General features: G+C 39.1%; 2 protein-coding genes across 2 annotated transcripts; one reads left to right on the top strand and one right to left on the bottom strand.

The window, feature by feature from the left end:
- The first annotated feature begins 2,840 nt into the window (after positions 1–2,840).
- On the top strand, positions 2,841–7,740 carry LOC107822317 (binding partner of ACD11 1). Its single transcript, XM_016648847.2, has 5 exons — positions 2,841–3,196; positions 4,253–4,356; positions 4,535–4,610; positions 6,826–6,909; positions 6,993–7,740. Exons 1-5 carry the CDS (start codon positions 3,191–3,193, stop codon positions 7,557–7,559), a joined length of 837 nt encoding a protein of 278 aa, XP_016504333.1. The 5' UTR covers positions 2,841–3,190; the 3' UTR covers positions 7,560–7,740.
- A 735-nt stretch (positions 7,741–8,475) lies between these two features.
- LOC107822318 (putative calcium-binding protein CML18) lies at positions 8,476–9,264 on the bottom strand. The gene has a single exon (XM_016648848.2). It carries the CDS (start codon positions 9,111–9,113, stop codon positions 8,622–8,624), a length of 492 nt encoding a protein of 163 aa, XP_016504334.1. The 5' UTR covers positions 9,114–9,264; the 3' UTR covers positions 8,476–8,621.
- Between the last annotated feature and the right edge of the window lie 7,099 nt (positions 9,265–16,363).

Below are 16,363 nucleotides of genomic sequence, written 5' to 3'. Positions count from 1 at the left end.
TCCAAATATGTTTAACATCAATCGCATTTTTGGAACCTACATCTAGGGATATTATCATTAACTAGGTTTAACCCGTCATTATACGAATACAATTATTTTAATCGGAAGTTATGCTTTTTGGTCATACAATAAAATCGGCATTTATCTCTTGAAGCATGACCGCGATCGTGAAAATACCTTCAAGCATCGGCAAAAATCGTCCACAAGATCATCTTCCAGTTCCACGGTCTTCTATTGTATGATACGAATAATGTCCAGAATTAGAGAAATTTGTGTGGGCGAATTTTCTCTAACGAAAATGTGTAGTAAAACTTATAGCCTCCTTATGGAATAAGACCCCTTTATATAGCCATAGGTTTTAGGGTTAAAACCTTTTTCTAAACCTGTTGGGTCTTCCTTTTCCATCAAGAAACGAGATTCCATTTAATTCCTAATTATTCAAGCACAGTAGGGACTACATAATTTAATTAACGAGGCTTCCTATTATGGAATTAATACTACCATAATAAATTACTAATTATTCCACTAAAAATTCGTTATTGCACTCATCATTCAATTTCGAAATTCATCCATTAAATCTTATTTAACTCCCCATATTAAGATTCAGATACTAATCAATTAAATTTAATTACTGAAAATTTAGTTGATTGATTATTTCCTTTAGACTTTCGCTTAACTTATTTCATGTGTCGGATACAAATCCACCGGCCGAGTTTACACATGAAAATTTATAAGCTTTCATAAAGGTGTATCATCAATCTCTAAACCAAGACATAGATTCCATCAACTAACTATTATTTCACCATATTATTATCCAATTTACCAGGCATATTGACACAGGAAAGAATCTCGCCTTTCAATAAATCAAAACAACAATAATATACATAACTAATAATAATTATATCAAGATTAAGAGTATAAGTATATTTAATTGCTATAGAATTTATTTTATTAAGTCAGTATAAAATACTTATCTCGACTTGATCCGTTCAATACATACAAAATGTACTAGCACAAGAAGTTGGAATTAAACCATTTTCATAATCAAGATAAATTTTATTTAATCTTGTGCTACACTCATCCATGATGGTTTGTCCAATTCTATCATTAGATTGTGAACTCAAACTTTATACTTATAAGAACCGATGATTTAATTTTCCGTATATAAGCTAAACTCTATACGCTAAATCATCTACTATATAAATAAAGGATACAGACTAATATATGATATATATAAAATTTTATTAAAACTGAATAAATAATTATTTCATAATATCTAAACCAATCCCATGGTTAATAGTATATATCCCAACAATCTCCCACTTAAACTTTAAACCATGATAATTATTAGGATATATTATATCCAAATGCATAATTAATAGTATATACCCAACAAGATTAATCTTTGCATTAATATTTGGTTTTTTTATTTTGAAGGTACAAACGTTACTCTAGATAATCATTGTATTTGTGCTAAGATAATATATTTTGACAATCAAAATACATCAGTTTTACGTTATATTTTCTAAATTTATTTTCAACTATTTTTTTTTAATCCACTATAATAATTTCTTTAGTGTTCACACCAAAATTGGAGAAGAATTAAACTTGTATACGATGTTAAGAATACATTGTTTGATTTAACACAAATAATTAATAATATTAGATAAATGAATTAAAGAGGAAATAAGCGATCACACCAATTGCGATGTTGTGACCAAGCCTGAACTTAGATTGAATAGTGACCTCGCCCTCGATTAGACCCTCGGTTCGAGCCCAGACATGAATGAAGAACATGATAAGTGAACAAGAACGTTATCATTAGCTAAAAGGTAGAAAACAAACTTGTATTGCTTTGATTCATGTGTTACAAAAGAAACCTTCCCTATATAGTATGAAAGTTTTACCCCTAGTATAAGCCTAAAAAGGGAAAAATCTTTCTTTCTCATTAATTACTAATCCACAACCGACATCGAGCGAGATCCGCGACATGATATGTGATTGAGTGCGAATATCACAGTCCTCAATTCGTTGCATGTAACCATTCGTCGTGTTTCCCGAGGTCTTAGCACTCATTCTTGGCCCGGGGCGCGCCGCTTTTACCATACTCGATGACGAGCACATCGTTCACTCTTCCTGGATCTCGATACGAAGGGTCTCTAACCTCGATTACAATCTCTTGCATTTGTGCCCTTCTTCCGTTTTCTCACCGGAAAGTCGTGGTAGATATTACCCCCGATTTTACCCTACATAGAGAGTCCCTTTGTTTTCGAAGAGTAGATTTACCGAAACGATGGGAAGCGATAGATGAACCCCTGGGAACGGGGGTAACGACGGATCGAAAGTGCAACAGAGGGTATAAATAATTCTTTTTGCATAGTAAAGGGGTATTTTTTTACCCTTTTTCCCGTATTATAACCCTTCGTAACATGAGCATAAAGCAAAAACCTTTCTTCCTTACAATAATTTAGTGGGCGTTTGGGCATAAGAATTGTAAAATTGTAAAAAAAGTGAACTTTTTTTCAAGTGAAAATACTATTTGAAAATTAGAGTTGTTTTTGGACATGAATATAATCTTGAGTTGTTTTTGAATTTTTGTGAGTGGTCTGAATGAAAATTTTGAAAACAGACTTTTGGAGTTTTTAAAATTTTCAAAAGTTATAAACTTTATTTTCAAGTGAAAATTAAAAATTTTATGGTCAAATAGTAATTTCGGAAAAAAATAAAAAAATTCTTATGTCCAAACGTCTTTCTTCGAGTAAATAAGGAAGCGAAAACTTTCCTTCGTTACAATAATCTATTTCTTTGAGCAAATAATGGAGATGGAAAAAGGAAAATACCTTTTTGATTGCCTTAACCAAATTACCTTTTTGGATTCTTTGTGCGAAGAAGAAAAAGATACCTTCAGTTTGGGAGTACAATTTGGGGAAAAGCCACAAAATCTCATTAACGTCGAAATGAAAATAGCGTGTCCATTTTCCAAGTCTCCCTCTCGCACGTCACACGTACGTTGACGTTTTGAAGTAACCTTTTCTCCCAAAGCCCACTGCCTTTCGCTATCTTATAGCACAAACAACTCCCCTTATTTTCCTTCAATACTATACATCCGCTCAATTACCACTTCACCTTTACAAACTTCTACAAATATATTTACTTCAAACAACTGAGTAGTCCTATTGTTTCTGATTCGATGTCGGTGAGTAGTTCATCATCTCTTGTTTTTTGCTTCTTTTTCTTTTTTTGTTGTTGCGAATCAATTTGATCTATTTGGAATCTATGAATTATTGTTCTATTGGATCCAATTACTTTCGGTTGAGTTCAATTTATCGAGTTATTGGTACAATCGTTCTCGGGTAAATGCCCTAGATTTTGCTTCTTTTAATGAAGTTTATAGTTTACCTAGTTCCTGGATTTGTTAGATAAACCTGTTAGAAAGTGTGTATGATAATGTAGTGCTCCTTATTGTCTTTGGGCGATTAACTAATGGTGGCAACTGAAGTGCCTAATTCATTTGTGAGTGGCTTTTGATGTTACAAAATGTACTTTTAGGAATTACATTAGAAAGTTCGATTAAAATTCTTTTGACAAATTCCAGATCATTAGATCTGATTTGCCATAGGAGATGTGATTGGATGATATTGATAAGTGAAAAACAATAAAGTCCTTTATTTGACTTGAGTCGACTTGGGCACCAAATGTCTTTGGGAAGAATTCTGAGCTTCGAATGTATGTTTTTCTCCTCGAATTTTGTGCTTTTAGTAAGTTATGATGATCCGCGTGGCCTCAATGTTTAATACGTACTACTGTAATTGCTTCTTTAAAATGATTAGTGCCCAAATAAATTCATTTTCTACAAGGAAGACTATATCTAGGACCAAATGATGAAATTTTAATGTTTCATGAGAAGAGGAAACTTCAAAATCCTGTTTTGTAGTAGATTTTGGTAATATGTGGTAATGTTTTGTATTAGAATTTTTTTCATCATCAGAAAAAGATACTATGTGGTAATGTCCATTGTACACTTATGATTTTAAGAAGCTTTCGCGTAAAGTCATCCATGCCTCAAGTGTTGCTCCTCCGTATCAGTAAATCTACATGTGAGAAAATTCTTGCATAATGTTGGACAACTTGCAGTATGCTCCACTAACCTTTCCTAAAGAAAGAAGAACGAAAGACCATTAAACAAGATGCATGGCTTTTTACCCTGTGTTGTCTAGGCTTGCTAATCCTTTTTAGTTGTTTATCATAATAGGTTAGAACAGTGAAAGTGAGCAATGTCTCTCTTGGTGCGTCGGAGCAAGATATCAAGGAGTTCTTCTCATTCTCTGGGGATATTGAGTATGTTGAGATGATAAGGTTAGTGTTGGTAACACAAAGTATTGTCATTCCTCTTCTCCTCTATTTGTTTCCGTCTAGGCGTAGCTTGAAATCAGAGATACAATCTGCCTATCGAGAATTTAAAAGCTAATATGATATGAGCTTCTTGTTGGTTTCTTTTATGGCTTTATGCACGTTTCTTTTATTGCTGTCGTAGTGAGAATGAGCGATCTCAAATTGCATATGTCACATTCAAGGATCCCCAGGGTGCAGAAACTGCAGTTCTTCTTTCTGTAAGTTTACTTTTCTTATCCTCTGGAGTCCTATGTAAAATCTTTACTGTGTAAGTATAATAATTTCCACTAATTCAAGTCGTTTAGATTTGATGTTGAAAATGCTTGTAAGTTTCTTAAGGAATGATTGATTTTAGTAGGAGTGTGCATTCGAATCGGTTTATCGATAAATCAAATCGATTATTTGTTATCGGTTTATCGATTTATCGATTTCGATTTCGAAATTTTCCTTATCGAGATATCGATTTCGATTTCGATTTTGTCCTCTTCGGTTATCGGTTTATCGATAAACCGATAAGATATACTAAAAAGACAAAAAAAAAAAAAACAATTGTTATACCGTTGGAGTGTTGGTGGCATACATTTGATCCCTTACTTTAGTTTCGTTGCATGTGCTTGTTGATATAATTTTTATGTTATAAACGGTGTTCGTCTTATTTTAGCTTCTTTTTGTCCATATTAATTAGGCGTGTTTATAGCGATATACGTTCCGTGGAATCCCGCAAGTTTTCTTATTGGTGTAATCGATAACCGAATCGATAAGCCCCAAAAATTGATAAATCGAAATCAAAACCTTATTTAAACGATAACGATAAGCATATGTACAAATCGATAATCGATAAGTAATTATCGATAAGGGTCAAAATCGAATCGATAAATCGGATGCACCCCCCTAGATTTTAGGGCAGTTAGAAATCGGATTTTTTTCATTTTTGGCCCGTCGGCCGAAATTAATTACTGGTGCTAGCCAACAAATACAATCATATACACTGATTATGTGTGTGTGTGTATATATATATTCATACTTAATATACACAAAACATATACATTTGAAAGCTATTATTTTGGAGGGTGGCCTAATAAGGTAATTATCCCTAAAAAATATATTGTCATTTGAATTTCATTGTGTCATTGAGTACATGTCCGTAAAAGCTAATGAGTTGCTGATTCAATTATTCTGTAAACATCTTTATCAGAAGTGATATTTTTTGTTTATTTATAATTTATTTGACATATCCTCCTATTTGTCTATGTGGTTTGTTGTTCATCGAATGAGGTGATGATGAACAAATTGTGGTTCCTGTTAGGAAACTGTTGTGACAGTTGCTTCAGGAGGTTGGTGTTCAGGAGGTTGGTGGTTTCAGTTCTCTTTTGAGGCTTATATGTAGTATCTGGAACTTTTGGCTTTTATTATTTGTGCTTTTGGTCCATCGGTGGTGTTCTATTTCAATTTTTTCACTGCTGCTATAATTGTCATTCATACCAAGGATAGGGTTGCCTGTTGATCAATATTAGAGGTGTTCCTGCACAGTGCATTGCTGGTAATAAATTTTTTTTGCCCTATAATACCTGTTGTGCTCTCTTTCTATAGCTAAAGTAAATTCTTTTGAAGCTGCTGCTTTAAACTTGTAAGCCCATTTTTACTCTAGATACCATCAAACCATCTACCACATTGCCAGTGGGCATTTCCTCCGCATTTCATCTTATTATCTTTGAGCCTTTGCATCAGTAGAAAGTCATAGAAGTTCAAAAGAGGCACTGATGGACTAAAATGGGTTGATTGATGTTGTGTTCCATGATACAGGGAATTTTTTGATTGTTGCACTTTCAAAATGCATGAGCACGATGACAATTTGCTTTCTTCTGAGGGGGTAGTGGAAGGGAGGGGGGCGTGAAGTTTTTGCCCAAAATTTTTCTCCTTAGCTGTCAGTGTTTCATTATTTTATCACCCTCCTCTTCTTTTGTTCCTTTATGTGCTCTTGAAGGCAAAGGGGAAGAAGATATGAATGACCCCCTCCTGCTCCCTTGAAAAAGTTTCATTGGCGTTACCCTAAGCAGCATAATTGGTAACAACTAGTCCAAAATTTTTGAGTTGTTGAAAGTCTTGAATCTCACCAGATATGCCAGAGAATTGTTCTGCATTTAAAGAGGAAGAATCTTTGAGATCAACCCTACGCACATTTGATGCATATGTGGTCTTTTCCTTCTGCCATTTGATGGCATTTGAGTAAATTGCTTCAAGAGATAGTCTAGGGAGGAAATTGTAGTTAAGAGACTACGCAGCATAGTAGAGATACAGATTAACTGCAATTTAGTAAATTGCAATTGGCTGTTGAGTAGCTTGCTATAATGCTTGATTTGAAGGATGAAGGATTAGCTTCCATATTTTCTCTTTTTTTTTTTTTTTTAACTGCTGCTTGTTTGTTGTTAACAGGGAGCCACAATTGTTGATCAGTCTGTCATAGTAGCCCTGGAACCTGACTACGAGCTGCCTCCTACAGCTCCAGTGCCAATCAAGGTCTGTATAATTTATGTTGACATTCTGGTCTTATCTACTGTCTGGTAGTCACTAGCTAGTGTATACCTCCTATATATATGCAGGCAACTGAGAGGGCTAATGCAGCTGGTGGTGGATCTGCTATTCAAAAGGCAGAAGATGTTGTGAGCAGCATGTTGGCAAAGGGCTTCATCTTGGGCAAGGATGCAGTTAACAAAGCAAAGACATTTGATGAGAAACACCAGTTCATATCCACTGCATCAGCCAAAGTTGCTTCACTAGATCAAAAAATTGGACTTAGTGAGAAAATCAATATGGGAACAACTATTGTGAATGACAAAGTGAAAGAAATGGACCAGAAGTTCCAAGTTACTGAAAAGACAAAATCAGCTTTTGCAGCTGCTGAGCAGACAGTTAGCACTGCTGGATCAGCCATTATGAAGAACAGATATGTTTTGACAGGGGCATCTTGGGTTACTGGTGCTTTCAATAAGGTCACCAAGGCTGCAGGGGAAGTGGGCCAGAAGACGAAGGAAAAGATGGCAGAAGAAGAACAGGGAAGAAGTTCAGCTGCAGGTTACGTGCCTATACATGCTTTCTCGGAGTCCCCAAAAGCTTCCAAAACCGAGGAACCTGCCAAGCCCTCTTCACCTAAGGGCCTAATTCTCTAGCTTGTGCAAAAATATTTCAAAACTATTGTTCAATTCCGCTTGTCTGATCTTTTAGCTGTCATTGTGTTGTGGTTAGACTTAGATATGCTAGTTATACATAAAATGTCCTGTACGATTGTTGATACATGGAACGATAGTTGCTGGACTATTAAATTCCTGTCGAAGTCTGTTCTTTGTCAAACGTAAGATTCTCATTTGCTTTTGGTTGGTAATTTGGATTTCCAAAAGTAGGAAGCTACCCGAGGTTGTACTTCAACAATTTTACGCAGGTATGAGCTTTGACCTGATTAGTTTGGTTGTACGTCCCTGTTGTGCAAACAGCTGGAGATCCTGTGGCGGATGAAGAAAATTTGTTGCAGAAAGAAGAAAGGGATCAGAGGTGCCCTACGATCATCATTGTTTGCATCAATACCTTTTTGGAAAATATTTTGAGTACAAGTTTTGAAAACATGTTTGGGGACTGTGGTTTGAAAAAATGTTTTTGAACTTAAAGAAATATGTTTGGATTTACAGAGGAGCAATGGGGGTTTTGGCTAGGCTTTGAGGATGTGAAATGTTTTCCAAAGACTAATATTTTCTGCTTGCTGGATAAGTTTTCCGAGCCTTACATACAAGGACTGCAGAAAACAGGAAAATTTCTGTTGCAGAATCTATTCAAGTTAGTCGGAGATCTCTGTTTCTTCCTTCTAAATGCATCTCATTTCTGTAATGATGTGTTTTTGCAACAAAAACTTACCTAACATAGAAGAAACAGAACTAAAACAAAGATATCTGCAAAATTGGAAAAGCCAAGTTGAACTATGAACGCATTTTGAAACACTCCCATCTATTTCCACCAGATAGATTCTTTGATTGATATCGGTGGTAATCTATAGACCATCCAAAAACAGCAAGGGATATCCATTTTCCAATGCCATTTCAATTGTCAAAAAGATGCTTTATTTGCTGCTATGTACGAAAGACTTAAACAGGCACTAGAACTATAGGCGCCTAAAATTAATCAAAAGATTGTCATCAGAATGAAAACTATCAAAATAGTACAAACCAGAAAGAAAATGCGTTTCATGTCCATGAATTGTCAAACGCAGCGGAAGTCATAGCCTGAGCAAACTCCTCAAAGCTAATACAACCATCACCATCTCTATCAGCTTCCTTAATCATCCCTGTTAGCTCCTCTTGTGTAAGCGCATGTCCTAATTTTGCCATCGAATGTGCCAACTCCGCCGCGGTTATCAAACCATTGCCGTCCCTATCAAACATCTGAAAAATCTTCTTCAGTTGTTCCTCCGAGTACGGACATTTCGCTGGTATGAGCTCCGGCGCTACCAAAGCTACAAATTCCGAGAACTCGATCAAACCATTGCTGTTCCTGTCCGCCTTTTGGATTAAATCCTCCAATTGATCATTACTCGGCTTTAATCCTAAGGATCGGAGTAATGATCCGAGTTCAAGTTGCGTTAAGCTTCCGTCGTTATTCCGATCAAATGACCGGAAAATCTCACGAAGCTCCGCAATTTGCTCATCGTCTAGCTTCTGCGGCGCATCTCCGCTCATGATCTCTAATCTAAAAGTAGAATTTCTCTCCTATTCAACAATAAGAATCGCTTTTTGATTATGGAGCCTTTCAAATCGTGACACCAAAATGAATACACAAAGTAAATAATCGTAATATTCAAATTGCTTTGAGAATTGGTAAAGAGCATAAACCTCTGCTAAAATTATTCAGAAACTTTGGGGGAACTACGAGGAAAAATCGGATCTGGGAATTGATCAAATCAGCGTGCATATGAGGACGAAGAGCGTAACAGAAGGAAAACCTAAACCGTAGTTTAACGCGTGTATATTTTATTTCCTTTTCAAATTTTATTTTATTTTTAATGGAAATCAATCAGTTTGGGTTTCATCCAGGCCGTCACTCTCTAGTCTCTGCTTTTGATCATAATTGGGAGTTTCAGATAAGGAAAGAGAAACCGTCAACTCATCCCCGGCTTCTGTTTTCAAATTTAAAAAGGCCGTTGCGCATATCACTCCTCACCCGCCGGCCGCCACCGATACTTTTTCTCCTTTTTCTTTTTATAACATGAAATTTTCCTTTCAACATAGAACTTTTGCTCTTCTTTTAATTTACGGTAAAGCAGGTCTCTTTCCTTAATTCTATCTGCTAACTAAGGATCATTACTCCGATGGTAAGCAACCTCCGCTTCCAACCAAGAGGTTGTGAGTTCGAGTCTCCCCAAGAGCAAGGTGGGAAGTTCTTGAAGGGAAGGATGCCGGGGGTCTATTTGGAAACAGCCTCTCTACCCCAGGGTAAGGGTAAGGTCTGCGTACACACTACCCTCCCCAGACCCCACTAAGTGGGATTATACTGGGTTGTTGTTGTTGTTGTATCTGCTAACTACACCCCTGTGTTTGTCTCTATTAACTTTTGGTATTAGTTTATTTTTAGAGTTGTTGGTGTTCGAGATGATCATACTTTGTTGACTAAGTAGCTCGAAGAGGTAGAATATTCGTCTCCTAAACAAGAGATTTTTTTTGGTCAAGTGCTTCTATGTGGTTTCTATTCTGAGAGTATTGCCTAACAACTTGTTTGGATGGTTGTTACAAATTGTATTGTATCGTATTCGTTAATTCTTCGTTATGCAACGATGAAAAGTGCCACGTTATGTAATGATAGATTTGGTGTAGTAACGTCGTTACCTTACTTTTTCAGAAGGTAGCCCACAACTATCCTCTGAACTCTAATAACGAAGTCACCATGTTCAACTGGCTGTCACAAAAGTCCTTTAACAACCTTATCATTGTTTGAGCAAATAATAGCTAAACCAATTTATAATGAATTAAAGGGGTGAATCTTAGTTGAACTTAATAAATTCTAGACCAGATAAAATAGAATACTTATGAAACGAGTAGTGTTCAGGTGCATTAAATAACAGATTCGATACAATATGATTGACAATAAATATGGTGGTGTAAATATGCAATAAATGTAAGCAATGACAATAAATGTGATGAAAAGGGATCTGTCACCCAACTATCATATGATTGGGAAGTCCCTTTTCTCTGTCTGCGACGTGGAAAAGTATGAAGTTCGGATGGGTATGGAATCTCTAGATTTATGCATCAAGATGGAACAACGTGTGCTTCAATAATATTACCAACAAATAAGACAACTTTTGGATATTCTCTTTTGTCAACTCTTACAATGTATTTTCTTTCTCAAAGTTCCGAAGAAGATCCTCTTTTGTTCCACATCTCTTCCTATTTATAAGGGATATTCCCCAAAAACCCTAAAAGGTACAGCATAAAGAATATCCCAAAGGAATATTCTTTATGCCCACTTATGAACCTATGCTCCCGTTACTTTCTCATCTCGGTTGCTCGCTTTTGACATCAGCCTTCGTGAGAATCAACCTTCAGTCGTTATATCATGGTCGACCCCGTCCCTTGTCTTGCGTGTCCGTTACCGTGGTCACCAAATTTGGTCCTACAATTAGTCCCTCCGCTTGTTGAGGTCGTGACCCTGCACGTCCTCGATAAGTGGACATTATTTTGCTTTCATCTCGGGAGAATTTGGCTATTGAATCAAGCCGGGTCGACCAAGATCGAGAGAACGACACAACCTGCGAAGCCATGATTGATATGGTTACCATAGGATGACATCACAGCTACGCGCGTCATTATTACACATCTTCCCGAGATAGCGTCTGCGTGCATGTCGCTTTGGTTTTAGTGTCATTGACAATCCTTCACTTCAATTCTCGCGCCATCCAACCTTAAAATAGATGAGGGTTTCGTTTTTTCCGAAGTTTCCACCATTCCCCTCCTTACAGGAACAATATTTTCCTTCGATCTTCTTTGCCGGTTCCTGTTATTAGCTTTGTTTTTACGATTCAGTTTCTTTCCTTCTTACTTAGTCATCACCTATTTCTTTAGGTTCAGTAGCACACTCGTTGAGATGTCACAAATCCTTCACATTCATGACGAAGTTTCCGATGCCAATCCATTATCAGTGGCTCCTCCTTCCGGTGGTGAGGATCTCATGGCTGAAGAGGGTGAGAGTTTTCCTATCGTAGAGGAGATAATTCACAAAAAACCATTATCCAGAAGCGATTTCCACAAGGAACCTGCACCTGCTCCCGTTCCGGTGATCTCTGAGATCGGGTTGTCTCACATAGCTGAACTCCGATCTACATAACATATCTCTTCTCATGTCGAGATGGTTCCGGCTGGTGGCGACATCGTAGAGGTCCATCAACTTGGGTACTATGCCTTTTATGTTTACACTTTCTTAATTGGTTATACTCTCCTTCTTCTTACGTTGGCAGAGGAATTCTGCCAATTTTATAACATCTGCCCGGAGCAGCTGTCTCCATATTTGTATAAAGCTTTCCTGATGCTAACAAAGTATGCAGAGTTGGCTGGTTGCGAGGTCAATGTCCACCACCTATTACACTTGTTTTCACCTAGTTTTTACAGAGGCACTATGATACACCTGCGGCATTGCGGGACCAGAAGGCTGATAGTTGGAATGGATGATAGGACAAATTGGAAGTTTTGGCACAAGTACTTCTTTATCAAAACCGAGCCTTGGTGTCGGACCCTGCTGGATTTCCCGAGTAGTGGAATCATAATCGTAGGTGTTGATGGCATACACTTGTTATCTTCTTTCGTCCCTTTTGATTTTCATTCATTTGTGGTTTCTTTGTGTTATTTTTTAGCTGAGAGGCGTGCACCCTTTCCCGTCATCGGCATTGAAGACTGGGTGGCTCGCGTGTTACCTCGCATGGCTGGTATTCGAGATTGAGCGGTCTTCTACAAACGTTTTGGACCGAAGGTCCCATCTAGTAAGTGTTACTTTTGTTTCGGCTTTTTGTTGTTTGCCATTATTTATTGATATGACCTCTTTGAGGTGACAGGTCGACGGGATTCCAAAAATAAAGCTCCAGTGCCGGCATTGGCCAGGCCATTGCATCGGCAGGGATACAATTTACTTTGGCTGAGTCCGCTCGCGGAGGTCGTACTCAAACTTTGTCAATTAGGGACCCCCCTCCTCGGAATATTTTTGTACATGATAAGATCTCTTCCCTGCCTATCTACCACATTGTATATGAGTCCTCTAAAGTAGAGGAGTCGCCATCGAGAAACAGGAAGAGGATGGAACTCGGAAAGACCATCACCGCTAGCGTCGAAAAGAAAAAGGTTGTTGCCTCGAGAGCAGCATCCTCACCTATGCCAGACATAGGGGCCATTTTTATGGCGGATGCTATTATGGCTAGGAGGTCCCCTAGGGCATATGGGGTATACCAAGGCGGGGAGCCTGCATGGGCCGTTGAAGGTGGTGCATCATCGACGATCGTAGGAGATGGAGCGGTGCTCGTAGAGGACGATAGTTCAGGCTCGGACATCGATCCCGAAGAGGTGCGTGCCTTTTTGGAGAGAAATACCCACGTGGAAGTGAGGACGAAGGGTCCTAACCGACACGTAATCATTCCTGCAGGTTACGATATTTTGGCGAACTCTGAGCAGGTAGTGTCATCCTTCGCTCCCTTGTGCGCCGTTTTCGAGAACGCGACGCTTCAGGCGATGAGTGATGCAAAGCTATCGCGGAGTATTTTCGACATGGCTTTGCGAGTAAGTGTTTTTTATTTTCCTGTTAAGATTTGTTTCGCATGCGTAATCTCCTTATGCTGACTTTCTTTCCTCTACATGTCAGACTCTCATTATGGAGATCGAGCGCGACCGGAGGGATGAGTGGAGGACGACCATTTTTAAGAAGGTGACCTCCAAGTACAAAGAGTACCGTACCAAGCATAATGCGTTGGCCAATGTCTTTACTTAAGTTAGCGAGTTTCAGCTATTTTGCGATAGGCTTAAACAGAAAGAGGAAAAGTTGGCGCATAAAGTTGAAGAGCTGAAGGAGTGGGGTGATGAGCTGATGAAGGCCATAGGTAAATGCAACGAGCTTGAGGCGGCTCTTACGGCCAAGGATGATGAGCTCGAGGTGAGCAAGGGGGTGATGGACGAGAATGCCGATCTTCAGGCGCATGTAGCTTCTATAACTTTTGAGCTCGAGTAGAGGTAAGTGGAGGTTGTCGATCTGTGGGGCGAGTTTAGCATTAAAGTCGATGAATTGGCTCATGCCGAAAAAGGTAGGGTGACCATCATATCTGAAGTAGTAGCCTTGGATGATGCTCTCCTTGTTTGTAGGTCTGAGCGGGATAATAAGGTGGAGACATCGACGCTCAAGGTAGCGAGGTTAGAAGAGCGGATTCAAGATCTGGAGGCAGAGTTGTCCAGATTGAATGAACAGGTTGTTGCTTTGAAGGCTGAGGAAGTGTGACGACAGTCGCAGCCATCTACGTCTCATACTTCTGTCAATCCCATTATGCCACAAGAGTTGTATGAGATGTGGGTTCATGCTGAGGCTCAGCTTGATGTGTACAAGTCCCTGAAGGATGAGGGGAAGGTTTCCGAGGCAAAGCTCGAGGGTGTCCGTGTTAAAGCACCTGCGGCCCGTGAAGCCTGTAATTATGATCCCGGTATGCCTGGACGGGACGATATCGATGATAATGCAGACAGGCTCGCCTCCGATTCTTGGTATAACGAGGAGTATGCCGAGAGGGATAATGCGGCGTAGGGACGTTGTATTTATTTTTGTTTTGCCTTGCTATTTTTGTGAGGGTGTCTTCGGGCCCTTTGTAAAAAGTTTTGTAATATAACAGTTGTAATGGAATGATTACATTTTTGTTGTGTATCTCCGAATTGTCATTTTTTTGTTGTGCGGTGAAGTCCTTGGCTTTTCGGTTGCTTATGTGTAATGTTTTGGCGTAGTCGATCATATATCTTAAAGTAACTCGAGAAAGGTCGAGTGTAAAGTAATTCGAGCGAGGTCGAATGTTAAGTAATTCGAGCGAGGTCGAATGTTAGATGCGAAAAAAGAGACAATGGAGAGTAAAATATTGCTTTATTTCATTCATTGGAGAATATCTTGGTGGAGAGTACAAAATGCTGCTTTATTTTATTCACTGGAGAATACTATACATTCGTTTCATACATATATTGGAGAAGTTTCCATGTATCTAGTTCCTTTATCATTTGGCCTGGAGAAGCAGTCGGCAAGCGGTGCGATGAATCATACTTGAACTTCGAGACGTCCCCTTCATCGCCTCGTTAAAAACCTCCCCGAGAAAACCCAATTGGGACAAAATCAGGGTAAGGGAAAAAAGAGTACGACTTGAGGGGCATCCTTTTTCAGAAGTTGAAGTATTTGAGGTGGGTGACATTCCAATTATTTTGTAGTAGTTTTTATTCCGTTGTTTCTAGTTGGAATGCTCCTTTGCTTGCTAGTGCCGTGATTTTGTATGGCCCGTCCCAATTGGTTCCCAGTTAGCCTTCTTTTGGGTCTTTGCTCGCTTGTGTTTTGGCCCTGAGAATGTAGTCTCCGACTTTGAGCGGTCGTATTTTGGCTTTATTGTTGTAGTACTTTTCTGCTTGTTGTTTTTGGGCTACCATTCTTATGTAAGCTATGTCTCTTCGTTCTTCTTCCTCGTTGAGGTCTTGTTTCATGTTCTCGTTGTTGTTTTGTCCTCTTTCATTGGAGTATCTCAGGCTATACTCCCCGACCTCGATAGGTATCATGGCGTCAGTCCCATAGACTAGTGAATATGGCGTTTCGCCTGTGCTCGTTTTTGGCATGGTGCGGTAGGCCCATAGTACTTCTGGTAGCAATTCTGGCCATAATGCTTTGGCGTCCTCAAGCTTTTTCTTTAAGATGTTAAATATTGTTTTGTTGGAGGATTCGGCTTGACCGTTCCTGGCGGGATGATATGGCGTGGAGAGTATTCGCTTGATGTTCCATTTTTCGAAGAACTCGATGGTCATTTTCCCGGTGAATTGGGGCCTATTGTCACAACTAATTTCTTTAGGGATGCCAAAATGGCATATGATGTTCCTCTATATGAATGTGATGACTTCCTGATCGCGTATTTGGGTGAACACACCTGCTTCCACCCATTTGGAAAAGTAGTTAGTTAAAGCCAAAAGAAAACGTATCTTACCTCGCCCCGCTGGGAGGGGTCCGACGATGTCCATTCCTCATTTGATGAACGGCCATGACAAAGTGACAGAGTGGAGGTGTTCGCCCGCTTGATGTATCATAGGTGCGTACTTTTGGCACTACTCGCACCTCTTGACGTAATCTGCGACTTCCTTTTTCATAGTGGGACAGTAATATCCTGCCCGAATGAGGCATCTGACGAGGGCTCAGTTGCTTGTATGGGCACTACAGTGACCTTCGTGTACTTCTTTGAGCATGCACCTTTTCTGATTCGGCCCTAAGCATTTTGCCAAAGGTTCCCTGAACGTTCTCTTGTACATGTCGTGATTTATGATGTTGTACCTAGCTACCTGTATTCAAAGCTTTTTGGCTTCTTTTTTGTTTTGCGGGAGTACTCCCTCCTGCAAATATGTCGTGATGCAGTTGCGCCAGTCCCAAGTGAGTGTACCTCAAGTTGGTCTATTGACGAGTGGAGGAGGGTGACCACGTCTTCTTTAGTGGTATTTTTGGTGGTTGCTGCTAATTTGGCAAGGCCATCTGCCTTGATGTTTTGCGCTCGAGGTATCTGGTCGAGTGGACATTCATCGAATTCTGGCAGTAGTTTATGAATTTCTGCCTGGTACTTTTGTAACCTCTGCTCTTTGATTTGGAAAGTCCCTGTAACTTGGTTGACAATGAGTTGTGAGTCGCATCTAAGGATGACTCGTCGTGCGCTATATTTGAGAGCTAGATTTAATCCTGCAATTAC

The sequence above is a fragment of the Nicotiana tabacum genome, chromosome 6 (assembly GCF_000715075.1).
Source record: "Nicotiana tabacum cultivar K326 chromosome 6, ASM71507v2, whole genome shotgun sequence".
Taxonomy (NCBI): domain Eukaryota; kingdom Viridiplantae; phylum Streptophyta; class Magnoliopsida; order Solanales; family Solanaceae; genus Nicotiana; species Nicotiana tabacum.
The sequence above is the reverse complement of the archived record's forward strand: the minus strand, read 5'-3'. Positions and strand labels throughout refer to the sequence as shown.